General features: G+C 45.7%; 1 protein-coding gene across 4 annotated transcripts in view; it reads left to right on the top strand.

Annotated features, from left to right (window-relative positions):
* Positions 1 to 857: 857 nt before the first annotated feature.
* Tmem178b (transmembrane protein 178B) overlaps positions 858 to 17703 on the top strand; it is a 435263-nt gene continuing 418417 nt past the window's right edge. For 2 of the 4 annotated variants that reach the window (XM_060380134.1, XM_060380135.1), the window contains exon 1: positions 858 to 2793. In XM_060380134.1, coding sequence (XP_060236117.1) covers positions 2412 to 2793 — 382 coding nt within the window. In that variant the 5' untranslated portion in view covers positions 858 to 2411. The remainder of the gene's footprint in view (positions 2794 to 17703) is intronic. The other 2 variants (XM_060380137.1, XM_021632113.2) reach the window with 2 other exon arrangements.

Here is a 17703-nt window from a genome sequence, read left to right as displayed (position 1 = left end):
ATCCCTAGTATGTGGAGCCGGGTGGGAGGCTCCCAGCCGTTGCGGCGCTGTCTCACGTGAGAAAAGCAGGGGGCGGGGAGGGGTGGGGATGGATCCGCTAGCTGGGGCCCAGCCCTTGAAGGTCTAGAGTCCCATCCCACCTCAAAGAGGCTCTGCAGAGGCTAAATCCAGCGGTCAGAGAGAAGCATGACAGACCCTACACCGAGACTGCCTTTAACTCTTCCTCTCCCCCAACATCCACAATCGCCCTCTCGCCACACTGCGATTCTCTCCTGGTCCTGAACAGCTCAGTCACTTGTCTCCTTTCCTTGCTGAGGAGTCAGGGCAGGTGTGTGTGTGTGTGTGTGTGTGTGTGTGTGTGTGTGTGTGTGTGTGTTGGGGTGTCGGGCGCTGGCTCGCAGCTGCTCTCTGCTCAGCTCCAGGTGGAAACGCCAGTAGCCAAGGTAGTGCTTAGGGCTTTCTGGGGAAAAGCAAAGATCAAAGGAACAGGAGACCCTAGCGGTGGAACCCGGGGGCAGAGGCTCACTCAGCTCCTTAAGGGCAATTCTCTGAGCATTCTCTTCTTTAAAGAACTGTGGCGAATTGAAAAGAATTTTCTACGGTCAAAAGAGAAACCGAAGACGCAGGTACTAACCCTAAATGTATAATAGTACACGTAAACATGCCACATGCCACATGTATGTATAGGTACATAAATATGGATGTGATGGAGCGCACATCTACCTAGACACCATTGACTCGCCTGCCCAGAGAACAAGGCTCAGACATTTCGTGCCTGGGAAATGGTGCGGTTTAACTTTAAGAAGGCTAGAAAAATAAGAGATGAGGCTCACGTTGCACGGATGACATCACTAGCTTTTGGCTGCGCGCTCCGTGTTCTCGGCTGTGGGCTTTAGCCAAGGCTGCAGCGCCTGGAGGCCGAGCGATTGACAGCTGCTTTCTCGGGCGCCCACACCCGGGCAATGCGATTTCTGGAGCCCCTGGGGCGCAGCCCGGGCTCCCTCTCCTCGCGGGCGTCGGCCGAGCCTGCGAGGCCAGGAAACGTCCGCAGCTCGAGGAGGAGGTAGGGAGGGGAGCCGAGGCACCCAGGCTCCCCCCACCCTCCACCCCGCCCCATTCACCACAGTGCGGGGAGCCGGATCGCGGGACGCCGAGGCCGGGACGGGATCCTCCGCGCAAGGCCGAGGGACCCCGTGTCTCCGCGCCCGGGTGGGCTGCGAGGAGAATGGTGCAGTCTGAGAGCGGCTGAGCTCAGCCGGCCAGAGAAACCGGCGCTGGGGTGCTCGGGCTCCGGCGGCGGCGAAGGGGGCGGGCTGCCTCGGGCAGCGGGGCCCCGGGCTTTCTCCGCGCCCGCAGCAGCATTTGCCTAGCGCCTGGGCACCTCGCGCGCGGGGCTGCGGGAAGCCGGGGGGAGCGGCGCGGAGGGGATCTTGGAGGAGGCCGGGTGCACACAGTCCGGGAGGACGAGAGCGCCGGAGAGAGCGGCTGGACGCGGGGAAGGAAGGCTGGCGGCCGGGCCCGCAGCTCGCCACCGCCGAGCGACCTGTCCATGGTGTTGAAGGGGCTCCGAGCGCTCCCGGTGCGCCCTCCTCCGTGCAGCCCGCCCCTGGCGCCGCTCGGCTGCCGCCCAGGCTCTGCAGACCCCGGGCCCGGAACAGCCACCCGGGTGTCTCCGCTGCCCCAGAGCGGGGCTGTCTGAATGGCGAGGCCAGAGACCGGCCACCCGGGAGCTCGCGGGCCAAGCCTGGCAGAGGCCGTGCGTCCGCTGACAGCTCACCCCTGAGGGGCTCCTCGTGCCGGCGGCAGCCAGGGACCGGCTAGCGATCGGGGGACCCGATTTTGAAAAGACCCGACGCAGAGGATAACAGTCCCGGGCGCGCACCCCAGGCCTCCGGCTGCAGACCGGAGAGGGGCGAGCCCGGGAGGACGAGATCCCGCGGGCGCCCGGCGAGCGTCGCGCCCTCACTCTCCTCTCGGCCGTCCCCAGCGAGCCGGGGCGGCCGCTCCAGCCAGCACGCCGTACAGAGGAAGCCCGGCCATCCCCGCCGCGGCCGAGGACACTTGGTACTGAGTTGGCGATTGCCCGGCCGCGAGGAGGGCTAGGACAGCCCCTGGACGGCGGGAAGTGGCCGCTTTGAGTTCCCCGCCGCGGGAGGACGCTGCACCTGCCCGGAGGATGCCCAGGACCCTGCGGGAGCCTTTCCGGATCAGAACTTTTTAGGCTGCCCTCCCCTTCCCCCGCAGTCCCCCCCAGGCCGCGTCCCCGCAGGTGGGGGCCCAGGGGGCGCCGCGGCGCAGCTCCCCTCCCGTCCCCACCCCCAGCTCGGCCGCCCGCCGCTTTGTTCCGGGCGCGCGGAGGGAAGGCGAGGCTGCGGCGGGTCATGCCCATGGTGTAGCCGCCAAGCGGAGGCATGGCTGCCGGAAGGTTACTGCTCTACACGGGCCTCTCGCTAGCGCTCTGCGCCCTCGGCATGCTGGCCGTGGCCATCTGCTCCGACCACTGGTACGAGACGGACGCCAGGAAGCACCGGGACAGGTGCAAGGCCTTCAACACCCGCCGGGTCGACCCCGGCTTCATTTACAACAACAACAACAACTTGCCTCTGCGCGCGAGCCGCTCGCGCCTGGACCGCTGGGAGGGCAAACTCCTCCGGGCCCGGAATCGCCGGCAGCTGTTCGCCATGAGCCCCGCGGACGAGTGCAGCCGGCAGTACAACTCCACCAACATGGGCCTCTGGAGGAAGTGCCACCGGCAGGGCTTTGACCCCGAGATCGCCGCCCTCCTACGGAAAGGTAAGCCCGAGGCGCGAGGCGTGGCGCTGCAGAGAGCCTCTAGGTAGGCCCCGCGGCCCCTCGCCTCTCCTGGTGGCTCCAGGCTATGGCATCTTCCGATTCTGAGCGGTCCAGCTGGTCAGGCCTGGCTGAGCCTCGGTGTGGACAGAACTCGCCTCTCCTTAGCTGTAATAGATTGAGGCGAAGGCGTCACTCTTTGCTCACCTGCTGTCTTGCTCTTGTCTGTGCAGGTCTGCATGGAATCTCCTGGCCAGGGTTTTGTTTTTTAAAGGCAGGGGCTAATGCTTCATCAGCCCCTGAGAAGGAGGGGAATCTCCAGTGATGTGTTTCTCGAGGGAGACCTGTAGGGGTGATGTTAAGGGTAACTGGTTTCAAATTTTAATCTTCGTTTTTAGATGTTGAACTGATTCGAACAAGGGGAACTGGGAATGGGGGATGTCTCCCGCAGAAGGCCGTATGCACCTCAGGAGCATTTACTTAGTAAGGCTGTGGAAGTCATGGTGTAGGTATTGGACTTATAAACACCAATAAATTACAGTCCCTGCCTTATAGTAGCCCCAAGCAGGTAACTAGTAGCATTCCATTACAGCCTTTATTTCTTCTCTTGGAAAAGTGTTTGGCAGACGTAACAGTGAGCGCTGAATATCAGCAGTGTAATAAGCACAAAAAAAGTAACAGCAAAGTGGGCTCATCAGAAGGAAAAAATACCATTTTCCGATTTGTGGAGACCACTCAAGGCTTATAAAACAGAAAAAAGCAAATATTTGCTAATAGCACTTGCTATTTGAATGTGATCACATGCACTGGAAAGTCTGCTGATGTGATGCAATTTGCAAATCCTATATGATTTATACGCTGGGAGTCAGCCTGTCTCAGCAGCCTACTGAAATCCTGTTTGGTGTGATGTGCTTTAATGTCGCTCGGAGGAGGGGACTGTCTCCCTTCCTATGATGGCTGCACCCCGGGAAGATGTGTAGATTTTAGATCTTGCTCCTTTCCTCATGTGCCTGCTCTCTTCAGCTACTGAGTAGCTGACAACTGTGCTAATATTTGCAAACGTGCTTTGAAGCCAAGACACAAAGAGATTCTAAACGTCTCATATCACCATGAACTTCACTGGTGCTCTAAAATAATATCTGAGAGGGCCAATGTACTTTGATTTATAAAAGTGTTGAGGTTGTTCAGAAGAAATTGTTAATTTGAACACACATACACACACATACACACACACACAGACACACAGACGCACACACCACCACCACCCAGCTAGGTAAGGATGACAAGTAGTGGGAGAGGAGAAGGAGAGTGAGTGTCCGTCTTGGCATTTGTTGTGTAGCTTCTCCTGAGTGAGCAGAAATGCAGTCCTAGGCATGTGCATCTGGTGCTTACAGCTCTTAGTAATGTGACCAGACTCTCAGGAATGTGGTTGGTCCCAGGTGGAACCCTGCAACTCTGAAGTATGTACAAGGCGTTATGGGGCTTGACTGAGAAGCAGGAAAACAGGAGGAAGCAGACTTATTCTTCACCAGGGGGACTTTGTGAACGGTTTCAGGCCAATGGTATTATTTTATCTGTTTTCAGTCTTCTTTAAAGTGGAAAGAATAGGTAACTAGCTAATAATGACTGGTGAAGGACCCTCTTAAATTTCCTTCCTTGGGCCTTTCAGAACAAGAGAGGTATCTTGTGTATGGTATTGGTTGGCCACACTTAGAAAATGAGGGGAATGGGATTTGTGGCTTCTGGTGGCTCTATCTAGGCCTCTGATTCCATCTTGTCTGTTTGGCAATCTGACTAGAGAGGTTGACTTGGTCTGTGGATCAGAGGGACTGGTTACCATAGTGACAAGTTCTTCCGGTGAAGCTGGAAACATAGTGACAGGGAAAAGAAAGGGGAAGAATGAACAACATTTTGACTTTGTATCGACTGATTTTTAATTGCAGCAACAGAAAATGGACACGCACAGCAGGGGGATTGAATACAGTGATACCCAGAGTTGGCAGGGCATTGTATTTCACTTGAACTAATGGAAATGCTGTTCCCCATCACCTCAAATACAGCAATCACTGTCAGCTGCAAGCCCTTGCTCACCACGGTTGTTTCTGTCCTTTTGGCATTCTTGTTAGGCATTATTGAGATAGATGGCATGCTGGGCTTACAAATCCTGAGAGACCTAAGGCCATCATCCTCATTTTTTAACCTCATAACATCATCTTTGAGTGCCAGATCCTCCCTTTCCAAGCATCAATAGCCACATTTTGGAAACAAGCGCATTTTATATTAGTAGAATTTATAGACAATTCTAATTACACATAGAAAGCAATTTCTAGAACTAACCAGCATTTGTCCTAGATAGATGGATTTTATAAGGAGGTTAAAATTGATAATTCTGTTTTTAAATTTAGGATATCTTAAGGAAAGAAATTTATCTCATATTATTTATTAGAAGCCCCAAAGAAAACTTAGACCTTTATCTTATTTTTGAAGTATCTTTTATTACAATTGTGGGAGATATATTTTGGGCAAAGAAATAGGAGAAAAGGTTGTTTAAAGTCTATTTAGAATTTTATGGGAAAATGTGAGTTGCATCTTAATGATCCTATTGCTCTAAAGCAGTATTTATCAACCTGTGAGTCATGCCCCCCTCCTTGGGGTCACAAATCAGATAGCCCGAATATCAGATATTTACATTACAATCCATAACAGTAGCAAAATTACAGTTCTGAAGAAGCAATGAAGTAATTTTATGGTTGGGGCCACCTCAACACGACGAGGACCTGTGTTGGGTTGCAGCATTAGGAAGGTTGCGAACCACTCACTGCCCTAAAGCGTTCTGTCACTTGTTAAGTCAGTTATCCCATTAAAGTGTTGTTTGTGCTTTTGAAGGAAAACAGAACCACGAAATGAGTAAGAAGGTAGAAGCCAAACTCTACCAGACATGAAGATGAAGTATCTTGGATTCATCTTTCTTTTCTTTCTTTCTTTCTTTCTTTCTTTCTTTCTTTCTTTCTTTCTTTCTTTCCTTTCTTTCTTTTCTGGAATCCATTCTTTTTGATGCCTCATGCCCTGGCTGTGCACTCCAGTGTGTATTTCTGGCAGTGACAATTATTTCATTATTGAACTGAAAGTTCCTGGAAGGCAAGGAAGACACACATTTGTATCACACATCCACCAGGGCCTTGTTCTTGGGAAATACTTCATAAAAATCAGGCTTATAAATGTATCTACCCAGAGCCAATTCTAGTTATGGGGATACTTGTGCGGAAATACAAATAACAGATTAGTTAGGAAATCATGATTAAAAACAAAACAGAACAACCACTGTGACTATGAGTCCAGGTTAATATTGTAACAGATGCTAAATGAAACACCAAAAGAAGGATTTCTTGTGTAAAAGCTTTGCCAAGAAATAAGGGAAACACGCAATTCTTTTTGGGTGACATATGCCACTGAACAGACACACACTATCCAAAGTCATTATTTTCAATGTTAGATAAGATTTAAATAATTTTTTTTCTTGGAGATTGTATTGAGTATTGGGTGTAGCAAGGATCGATTACTCCAAATTCTTAAGTGGTTTTTGACAGCAAGGACTCTTAGCTTATGTCCTCTTGCTGCTAAACCTCATCTTGGTCTTTCAGAATAGTCAGTTCAAGGTGCTGGAGGTACATCAATGGCAAGGCCAATTTCTTTTCTTTTCTTTTTTTTCTTTTTCTGAGACAGGGTTTCTCTGTGTAGCTTTGGCTATTGTTGACTCATTTTGTAGACCAGGCTGTCGAACTCACACAATCTGACTGCCTCTGCCACCCCAAGTTTTGGGATTACAGGTGTGTACTAGCACACCAGGCAGCAAGACCAATTTCTGAAGCTCAAGAGATATCCAGGTAGCTCTAGGTAAGGCTTATTCCAGGGAACATTTAATTTCTTTGGTTTGTACTGAAGTGCTATATTTATGAAGTTAGAAATAAACAGACCTTTAGCTGATTTTTTTTTTTTTAATTGAGATAGGTTCTCACTATGTAGCCTTGGCTGGATCTTACTATGTGGACCAGGCTAGTTTCAAACTCACAGACCTCTGCCTGCCTTTGCCCCTGAAGTTCCAGGAGCTAAGATATATGCCACCATGTTTAGCCTTTGACTGATCAAAAACTTTTATTATTTTAAAATTTGCTTTATAATAGACTTTGGTCCCAGGAGTCTTCATGGTCATGAAGTGGTTGTACTTTGAAAGTTATTTTAATGGAACATTGTACATATTTAAATTTTAATGTTGTAATCAGAAAATACTTAGCAAAAACACACATATTATATGGTGACTTGGCTCACAGGGGGAGAGATGAGGAAGACCTGGTCCTTAAGTTCATATAGATTGTTAGTGCCACAGAGAATACATCACAACTACAGAAGACAGAGCAGCCACAGAAATAGATCCCGAAGAACATGGACAAGGTGATAGTAGCTCCTCTCCGTGGTGGGTGAATGGGGGCTAGAGAAAACTGTCCCTAGGAAATGCAGTCTGAACAAGGTTCTAATGGAATGTGGATAAGGAAGGATGTTTCAGACAAGGGGGTTGACATTGGTAGAAATGTGAGACAGCAGTTTGGGCTTGTGAGAGCTGATTTCTGAGGGGGGGGGCAGAGTAGGAGCTGGAATGCAGGCAAGGACCAAATCCAGGAGCTCGTTCATCAAGATCCCCAGAGCTGCACCAACATAGGCCTCTAGTTAAGTGTAGAAGAACCACAGGTAGGTGAAATCAAAGCGTTCATTTCCTTGGTTGCATGGACCTAATTACAGATGCTCAATGGCACATGTGGCTGGGAGCTGTTGGTTTGGGCTGTGCAGACTGTGGTGAAGGTTTCCACCACCAGGGAAAGTTCTGTTGACTAACTCTGAGTACAGCTCAGAACCTCTGAAAAGAACAAGCTGTATTTCTGATGATGATAATTACATGTTCATTTGGGGTGTAACTGACTCTTTACAGGTTAGGAAACTTTGCTTCTTGAATATTTTGGGTTTTAGTTCAGGGCCATATCTGCTATTTTGTTAATTTTCTAGTTTCAGTTCACAGAATTTTTATATGCTTCACTCCTCCAATTTCATTAAAAACAAACAAACAAACAAAACAAACAGTCAATTTATCAAGCAGGCATGGTGGCTTCTTCCTGTAATCACAACCCTTAGGAGGGATGAGGCAGGAGAATTACAGTGAGTTTAAGGCCAACCTGGGCTACACAGTGATTCTGAAGCCTGCATTGGACTACAGAATGAGGCTCTATCCAAAAGAATCTTTTTTCAAAGTTCCCACTCAATAATAACAGGCAAACTTGGCACCAGGTACTCTCTTAAAGCTTTTTACATATTAATGTATTGTTTATAATAACCCTATGTGATTGAAGTGCCAATTACAGTATTTTTTATTTTTTTTTGAGACTTTCATAGGAGAGTACTTTATTTAAATAATTTCTACTCCTTCCTCTTCCCACGGCAACTCCTCCCATGTCATCCCATTCATGACCTCAGCTTTAATTATTGCTGTGCATGTGTGCAACACACACACACACACACACACACACACACACACACAACCTACCAAGTCCATTTAGTGGTGCTCATATATACATGCATTTAGGACTAATCATTTAAGGTCGTATCACCTGGGGCTTGCCTCTGGAGAAAACCATTCCTCCTTTCTTAGTAGCCATTGCTGCAGCTTTTTACCTGCGGGTATTGCTCTGCAAACTTTCCCTCATCTATGTGGCACATTGACTGTTGTGGTTATTATGTGGGTCTTGTTTCTGCAACTAAATTGTTGCGATTTCATGGGTGTAAATGTTTTTAATGTTTCTAATACTGTTTTTAATTTTCATTTTCTAGTAGAGGGGATCAAAGCTCACCAAAGTCATATAATTTGTTAAAGATTCAAATTCTGGCTCTAGATTTGAGAACTCACTCACCTGTGTTGTGTCCATGGACCATGTTGGGGCAGGCAGAGTAAAGACACATTGATTTCGTAAATAATAATAAAAAAATAAGACCTGTAGGATCTCCATTCTACATTAAAGAAATTAAGATGACCTGCATTTCTTGCTGATAGAACTTTTTACATGTTTTGTTGTTTTTGTCCTCACTGAAGTTTTACAGATGGAAAGGACATGATCATTTAGCAGTCTTTTGTGGGATATCATGGGCTGGACTGCGGGTACAACACTGGACACAGTGGAGAAGCTTACACTCCGGGTAGAGAGAGAATAAGTCCCAGTCAGTACCTTTTAATAAGCAAACTAGTATCTAATTTAGCAAAAAGTCGTGTGCACCATGAAGAGGAAATCTGTCCCTAGGAAGCACAAAAAGAAGAATGAGTTATCCTAAAGGGAAAGAGTTCTGTTGCTTTTACTCTTATGATATGAGCAGATTTTGAGTGATCGGGGGTGGGGGGGAGTTCAAACCTTATGTAGACAGGAGAAGGCCCCACATTCCAGCATGGCCAGGATTTTTTGATTTTTAGGATATATATAGGCCTCTGTTCATCAGTTGATTAAACAATTTAAACCCAAGATAGTTCTGTTTATAGACAAACCCACAGAGACACTCGTGGTCTTTGTGCTTGTGTACGAAGGTCATAGGTCCAGCACAGATGGCTTTCCTCTGGAACTGTCCACTTTTTTGTTTTTGATATTTATTTATTTGTGTGGACTGCTTGCTCATGCCACACTGTAAGTGTGGAGGTAGGAGTCTAGTTTTGTGAGAGCAGTTCTCTCATTCCATCTTGATGTGGTTTCCAGGAACCGGACTGAGGTCACCAGGCTGTGTACTGAGTGCCTTGCTACCTGAGACAGCTTTCTCGTCCTGTTTTTGAGACAGGGCCTCTCTCTGGGACTTGGAACTCACTGCTTAGCTAGGCTAGCTGGCCAGCAAGCCCCAACAGGACCTTCCTGTCTCTCCTTCCCCAGTGCTGGGATTAAAAGCACATGCCACTGTGCCTGGCTTCTTATGTGCGTGCTAGGAATAAAAGTCAGGTCATTTTGCTTGTGTGGGAAGCCTTGATTGGGATCTTCCTCAACCCCATATGGTTTATTTTAAAATATGTGTTGTAAATCACTGTGCATATCTGTTACACATATGTCTACATGTAATATGTAAACATACTATTAGTGACACTCTTCTGCCTTAGTAGTTCTCAAACATAAGTAACCTGGGAGAGATGAAAATTAGGCAGGGTACTTGGTGATTTGGGTATGACATTTGTAGGTTCATGGGTAGGGCAAAAAACGTTTTTGAACTCTATTCTGTTTGCTAGATGTTTGGGATATGTGTAGAAAAGAGGTAGGTTGGACAGGACAAAGGTACAGTTTCCCAAGATGATTGTCTTGTGTGGGTGGATCAGGCTTTTCCCCTGGAGCTTGTGTTAGCATCAACTAGATCAGCAATCAATTGGTCAGGGATGTTGGGGTGTGCTCTTTTTATTGAGTCAAAAGTCACGAGCCTTATTTCTGTTCTAGAAGGTCAGTTTACTTATTCTTTTACTGATGGATCAGTAAAGATCAATTAGAAGAGTCTGTATGCTTCACTTGAATTGTCAGTTAAAAAAAGATTTTCCCCTTTCCGCTATCAGTAGGCAATCCCAGGCTTGCAGGCAGAATGCTGTACATAGTCTGTGTTGGTGTGACCACACACACACTCTCTCTCTCACACACACTTCATCATTCATGTCTAGGTGTTAGAGCACAAACAGTATAGATGCAAACATTTCTGAAATTAATTGCTCCAAATAATATGCATAGAGAGGAAGAAAACATGGCTTGATAGATACTTTGTAGATGAAATGAAGGAAAAATTATTCTGCTTCTGCAGTTTTTAGTGCAAATATTCTTTCTCTCTCACTTTCTTTCTCCTTGAGTACATGTGTGTATATGCAGGTATATGTATATGTCTGTAAGTCAGTGGTCAACTTCAGGTGTCATTCATCAGGAGCTGTGTACTTTGTTGATTGAGACATGGTCCCTCATTAGGACCTGGGTCTCTCAGGTAGGTTAGGCTGGCTGGCCAGTGAGAGCCAAAGATCTGTTTGACTCTGTCTCCCCAGTGCTAGGATTATAAACACACCAGTCTGTCCAGCTTTTTATTGGGGGCTGAGGATTGGACTCAAGTGCACACACTTGTGGAGCAAGCCCTTTAACAGCTCCTCAGCTGGGAGAGTACTTTCACCCTTAAGAGAACATCTCCCACCAGGAGGAAGAGAATGGCTTTGGGTTCTAGAAACTCCAGCCCTTCCACATTAGCATGATAAGAACATTAAACTGAGATGGGGAGCTGTAATAGATAAGGTTGAAAGGAGGCAGAAAGAGCAATGGGAAAATGGGGTGAGAAAATGGGGGAAGAGAGAGCACGGAAACAAAGCGTGGAGAGGCAGAGGAAGTGTCTCTAAAGGGATGGGGTGTGGTCTAACCTGTAGTAAGAGGCAGAAGACCTAGCTGCTATCTTTTTACTGTTAAAAACGAGCCTCTTTCTTTTACTGTAGTACCATTTTGCAGATTGGGGCTAATTGGCCCCTCCTCTAAGGTGGGGGATGTCGGTGGAGTGGATGTACAATCATGTCAACAGCACCAGCTTGACACCTAAGGATGATTAAAGGGGTAAATTTTTTGCCATGTGCATGTTTTCGTATATGTTAGTTACCTTGTCTGCGGTAACTGACTTAAAGGAGGGAGGACTTGCCTCCCGTTTGGGAGGTTTTGATGCACAGTTCATTGGCTCTGTTTTGGGGTCTATGGTGAGGGAGCACATCAAGGTGGGGGTGTGTAGAAGAGGACAGCTTTCTCCTCACAGCAGCCAGGAAGCAAAGACAAGAGGAAGAACAAGAGGGTCAAGGTCCCAATATCTCCTTCGAGGATGTGCCCCCAACGGCCAAACTTTCTTTCAGTAGCTCACAAGTCTTGCAGATTCTACTATTTCTCTGTAGTGTCCTTGGCTGGGGATCAAGCTTCAACACACGGGCTTTCTGGGAGACATTCAAGATACAAATAATAGCATTTCTCAACTGAAGTAAATGAAGAAATGTAAACAGTTAGTAAAGGAACTGTTTGATTCATTTTAGTACGCAGAATACTTATATCAAAGGCTTTTCATCCAGCCAGCATATTTATTAAGCACCTACTATGTGCCTGACAGCAGGCCAACTATGCTTGGCATATATTATAGCTGTTAATTAAATGGTCACAATTTATATCCTTATAAAGCTTATGCTTAACCATTGTTAAGCTTGTAAATGATTTTTGGTGGGATATGCCCTCTCCCCCATGCCCTGGGAAATCAACTCCAGGGCCTTGTACATGCTAGGCAAGTGTTCTACTACCGAGTTATGCCATCAGTCCTAAACATCAACATATAAAACAAGTGGAAGTAATGAGGAAATTCCTTGGGCCATTTAAAAATCACTGAATGAGGAAAATTTCGCTGTACATATTCAAAAAGGACTATTGAGCAGCAACTGTAAGTGCATTATCTGGGGTGGAGGTTCTTGAATAAAATTCAATTCTTGCCTGCCTGTTCCTTTCTTCAAGAAGTGAAAGATGAGAAGGGATAGGAGTGGATTAAGGAGCTCCACGGTGGGCTCTGTGAGAGAGTTCGGGTGTTGGGGTCCCTGGCATCTCAGTGCTGTTCAGAGCAGCCAGGTCAGGCTTTATAGAAAAGCAGACATGATGTTCTAGGACATGTTTAGAGAGGTGCCAGGAGATGATAGGGTGAAATTTTAGCTCTACTCAGAAAATAATTAACTCTGACTATGTAATATGAGTCCATCTTCAACTGTGCCCATCTACCTCAGACTCCCTGCTCTTCTATGAGGCAGCACTAGTTAACAGTTTCCATAAATTACATCAGAGATATTGTGTCCCGATAGCTAAAGACAGTAACACTAATACATATAAGTCGTTGAACAGGCAATTCAAGGACAAAAATGTTTATATTTTATAAATCTGTGTGCTCAGAGACGCTGTTTAAAGGAGCCTTCCGGGAGTTACTAGGAGTTCTCTGGAGGTGATGGTGAGTCAGGGCGTGAGCTGATGCTGCATTCGCAGAGCTTTGACAGGTTGGCTGCTTTTTATGAGAAACAAACTACAGTATCTGAATTATTTCAATTGATTTTTTTTTTCTGGCGTCAAAGTATTTTGCCAAGAAAAGGCAATTTACTTTATATTAGGTCATCCTCTTACATTTCTATCATTTCCTGCTATTTAGAATGCCCTGCTCGTTCATATTCAGGGCCTCACTCTTGGACACTTTATTTTCTTTAGAGCATCTCATTCATTTTTGCCTTGAGCTCTCTTTCAATTTATAATAGTGATTCTATTTAGACAATTTGAACCCTTTTCCCCAAGCTGTTGGGTGTTTCCCAGGCCTGGATGGAGTAGGGCTGCTTTTGCCTAAAAGAGGCTCTGTGCGGCTGTGCTGCTGTGCATTAACTGTCTCGCCACTGGAAAACAGGAGCCTATGTTATGAAGTGAGGACATGCAGACATATCCATGTACTTACACATGGAGCCACCAGGAATGCCTGTGGCATTTCTGTTTGTAGTAGCAAAACAAAAATAATGTAAAAAAAAAAAACAACCCAATTGTCTACTATGAGGGAATTGAAAATAAGTTCCAGTATATTTTTTACAATGGAAACTAGCACAGTATATTTACAATACACATATCTACTTCTGGGCTTAAACACCAAAGACTCTGAGCCAATATATCATGTAACTACCTGCACATCTATGCTTCTGGCAGGACTGCTCACAGTAGGCAGGCTACGGAACCAGCCTCAGTGGCTGCCAGTAGATACATGGATAAAGAAAATGTGAGATAAATGCATGATAGAGAGATTTATTCAGTTATAAAGAGGAGTGAATTTATGTCATTTGTTGGGAAACGGATACAGCTGGAGTTTATCAGATGTAAAAAACAACAAAAACAAACAAAAAAACAGACCTCACATGTCTTCTTTCAGTTTGACTCTTAAAATTATTATTTTTAAATTTTATGCTTTTCTCATACAATGCACCCCAACCGCTGTTTCCCCTTTCTCCTCTCCTCCTAACCCCCCACCTACCCCTCCTCCTCTCCCTCACTACCACACCTTTTCTATTTCCCTTCAGAGAAAAGCAGGCCTCCCAGGGATATGAACCAAATATGGTATAATAAGATACAATAAAACTAGGTACCAACCCTCATATCAGGAGTGGGCGAGGCAACCCATTAGGAGGAAAAGGGTCCCAAGAGCAGGCAAAAGAGTCAGAAACACATCCACTCCCACTGTTAGGAGTCCTACAGACCGCCCAAACTACACAACCATAACATATATACAGAGGACCCAGTGCAGGCTCATGCAGGCCCCATGATTGCCGCTTTAGTCTCTGTGAGCCCTTACGAGCCCTGGTCAGTTGATTCTGTGGGCTGTGATCTCCTGGTGTCCTTATTCCTTTGGCTCCTATAATCCTTGTTACCCCTTTTCTGTGGGGTTCTCAGACTCTTAGAAGTCTTTGTTGACACATAAAGCATGAAAGCTGAAGAGAGATAATGGGAAAGAGGAGGGGGACTAAAGAGAGGGAGTAGGAAGAGGTGAATATGGTCAAAGTATAGAATATATTAGAAAGAAATTGCCTGTATGAAAGCCAACACCATGTACAATGAATATCTACCAATAAAAATATTTTAAAAACGTCATCCATATTTCCAAGTGGATAAACATGGATTTGAGTGAAGTCAGCATTGTGAAAAAAAATGGCTTGGAGAGTAGGATGGCATTTATATGAAGTTTGAAACCAATGAAAGAGGCTAGGGACTCAGCTCAGTGGTAGAGCTCTTGCCCAGCAAATGTGTAAGGTTACAAGTTCAAGCCCTCATACTGCATAAAACAGCAAAAACAATATCAGCTGTAGTTTACAGAAGCATGTTGACTTTTTATGTGTAAAAATACGCATAGCGGTAATTAACACAAAACAAAGCAAAGCTTTAGCCTTATTCAAGAAACGGTAAGAGACAGAGTTAGGAAGGGTGCCAGACTTCATATGCATCGATGATGTTTTGCTTGTTAAAACAACAACAACAACAACAACAACAACAACAACAACAACCATCCAGAAAAGATTTGAAGCAAGCATGGCTTCGTGGAAGATTGATTCCAGCTTTTCTCAAGTCAAATGCTTGGCACACTTTCCCTCTGATGGTGCCTGTGAATGACTTTTTATAAAACAAGTCATTACTGACAAGAGGCATTGGGAGAAGAAAAGAATCAGGTAACCTGTGACAGTTTGCACTTAAAGAGCCACAAAAACAGGGCTGAGAAAGAAACAAAGTTAGTTGCATTTCTTTCTGCTGCGGCTTAAGAAGAATCAGACTTTGTATGATGAATTGTTGAACTAGGCACGGATGAACAAGCCATCAGGCTCTGGCTGTTCTCAGTTGCTGGGTAAGGAACAAAAATCAGGGATTCTGAGGTCCGGACCTCTCCTTCAGCTCTGAGGTTCAGCTCTCCCTACCAAGAGTGAGCTCTAAGGAGACAGGACACGGAGACAATCTAACTGACTATTGAGTGTGGAGACAAAGCAGGGACGGATTTTAAGCCAGCTCCTCAGAGGATATTTTCACCCAAGAGAAACACTTCAATGTGAACCAGTAAAGAAAAAGGTAAAGAGCTCATTTTAAGGGGATTAGAATAGTACTTTTAGAAGTTTTGGGTCACTTTTGAAACTAGATAAAGAGTATTAGTAAGACTTTAAATAGTCTTATTATTGATGAACAAGATGTATAATATGGTCCTTATTTTTAAAATACAAGGGTAGCTCTAGCCAAGAACCTTCATTTTATGGTGACCTGTTCCTGCCTGTTCTATTTATACAAACTGTAGCCGGAACAGAAAAAATCCCATCAGAATTTTAACAAGGTCTCCATTTTCACCTGAATGCTATAAAAAGGCAAAGCTGAGCCCTACCTTACCAAGAGATCATGGCAGTCCCTGGGGATTTCGGGAGTGTGAAGTAGAATAACTCTGGTGCCTGTATTTTGATAACCACAGGGCTAGAAGGGATGGATGTCTAGAGGCAACCTGGACTGGCCAGGCTGCTCTGAGCCACGGGGATCCCAGCAATCTGCAGGGAGAAAGGGTGAATGACCTTCTACTTTGGAGAGGGCAGACCTGTCTTGTGTCTTCAGCCAGCATCTCTCCCTTGCTCCTCCCTCAACGTGGTTAACATTAACAAAACAGAAAGTGATTTATAGCCGGCTCATTCTGACTGTTAGAGGTGATTTCTCTTTTGCTTGGCTTTCTTCCTTCCCAGCCATTCACTGGGAATGGGCCGCTCTTTCTCTTAAGAAGCTTGCATTCCTTGGCTTTCCAGGCACCATTTTCTCTTCCTCCATCTTTATTATTATTTTTTATTGTTCTTATTTTCCAAACATTCATAAATGTATAGAATAATTGTGAGTGAAGTACAAACAATGTGTGAAAAATGAGGCTGAATGTGGCTGGGACAGGATATCTCATCAGTTTAGAGCATTTTGTTGTTTTGTTTCACATACAATGGGCCAGAGGTTTCACAACCTACATTACACTTACACCATTGATGTAATGAAAGACCACCTAGAAGGTGAGATCACCCCAACTGACAGAGCAATGCCCTTTGAAGCCAGAGGACCAGTTCAGAGCCCCACATTCCAGCTCTATTCTCATTCTTTCCTGGATTTTCTTTCTCAGCCTGTGTGTGTGTGTATTCCACAGGATTCCATCGTTTTCTTTTTCTCTTTCTCCTCCTTGTCCTTCCTGTTGCTATCCTCCTCCTCTTTCTCTTCAATTTCATCCACGACTAAGGCCATCTTCATCCCTCCTCATTTCTACTTGTGCTGAGCACCAACAGGCCTAATACTTCCCATCCAAGCGTCTTGCTGATTGGCTCTCTCCATTGGTCTCATCTGTAGGCCCCAAAGAATGTAGCACATATTTTGGCCCCTAGAACCATTCCTTCTTTATTTTTTACACACTGGGAAATGACCTCAGCACCTTTCTACTTGGCCTATTAAGAAACTAGAGGGTCTCTTCTCTCTTGTCCTCCTTGCCCAAGCAGTAATTTACCCAAGTCACTCTTAGTTTCTTGCTCATCTATTCACCTGACCCCATCCAATACTGCTACTGCCTTTAGGTGCTGATCTCCTGGAATCCTGCATCACTCTCTGGCTTCCTCATTCAGTAGCCCTACCTATCATCAATGTTTTCTGTTTACAGTGATTTTTCTTTTCTTCTCTTTTTTAAAAATAGTTTATTTATTTTTTACTTTATGTGGATTGGTGTTTACCCTGAATATATGTCTGTATGAGGGTGTTAGCTCTTGGAGCTACAGATAGTTGTGATTGTCTGCCATGTGGTTGCTGGGACTTGAACCCCAGTCCTCTGGAAGAGCAGTCAGTGCTCTTAACCGCTGAGCCATCTCTCCATCCCTAGAGTGATTTTTCTTAAATGCATTTCTTAGTTATGCCATCTCCATTTTTAAAACCCTTCAGTGGCTTGCCGTAATCAAAATAAGGACCAGAATCCAGGTCTGGGAACTTGCTCTTTCCCCCATCTCATGATCTTATTCTTCTCAATTTCTTTCTCAACAACACATGCTGCTCCACCCAGGTAAGGCTTAATTATATTTTGAGGGGCATTTCCTCATGATGTTCCATTTGCTCAGAAAGTTCTCCTTAATTCTGCCTGCAGATTAGCCTGGACAAGGCTTACTAGTTCCAGAGAACTCAGCACACCCCTCCTCCTCCTGGTCTTACCTGATGTCCCCTGGGCCCTACCTGCAAGGTAGAATTGCCTTATCTTTCTCCTCGGCTTCTGCTGCACACCTAGCACCCTCCCCCCCGACCAACAGTGCCAATTGCTCATATT

The sequence above is a fragment of the Meriones unguiculatus genome, chromosome 3 (assembly GCF_030254825.1).
Source record: "Meriones unguiculatus strain TT.TT164.6M chromosome 3, Bangor_MerUng_6.1, whole genome shotgun sequence".
Taxonomy (NCBI): Eukaryota; Metazoa; Chordata; class Mammalia; order Rodentia; family Muridae; genus Meriones; species Meriones unguiculatus.
Note: the sequence above shows the minus strand (reverse complement) of the source record. Positions and strands in the feature narration are given on the sequence as shown.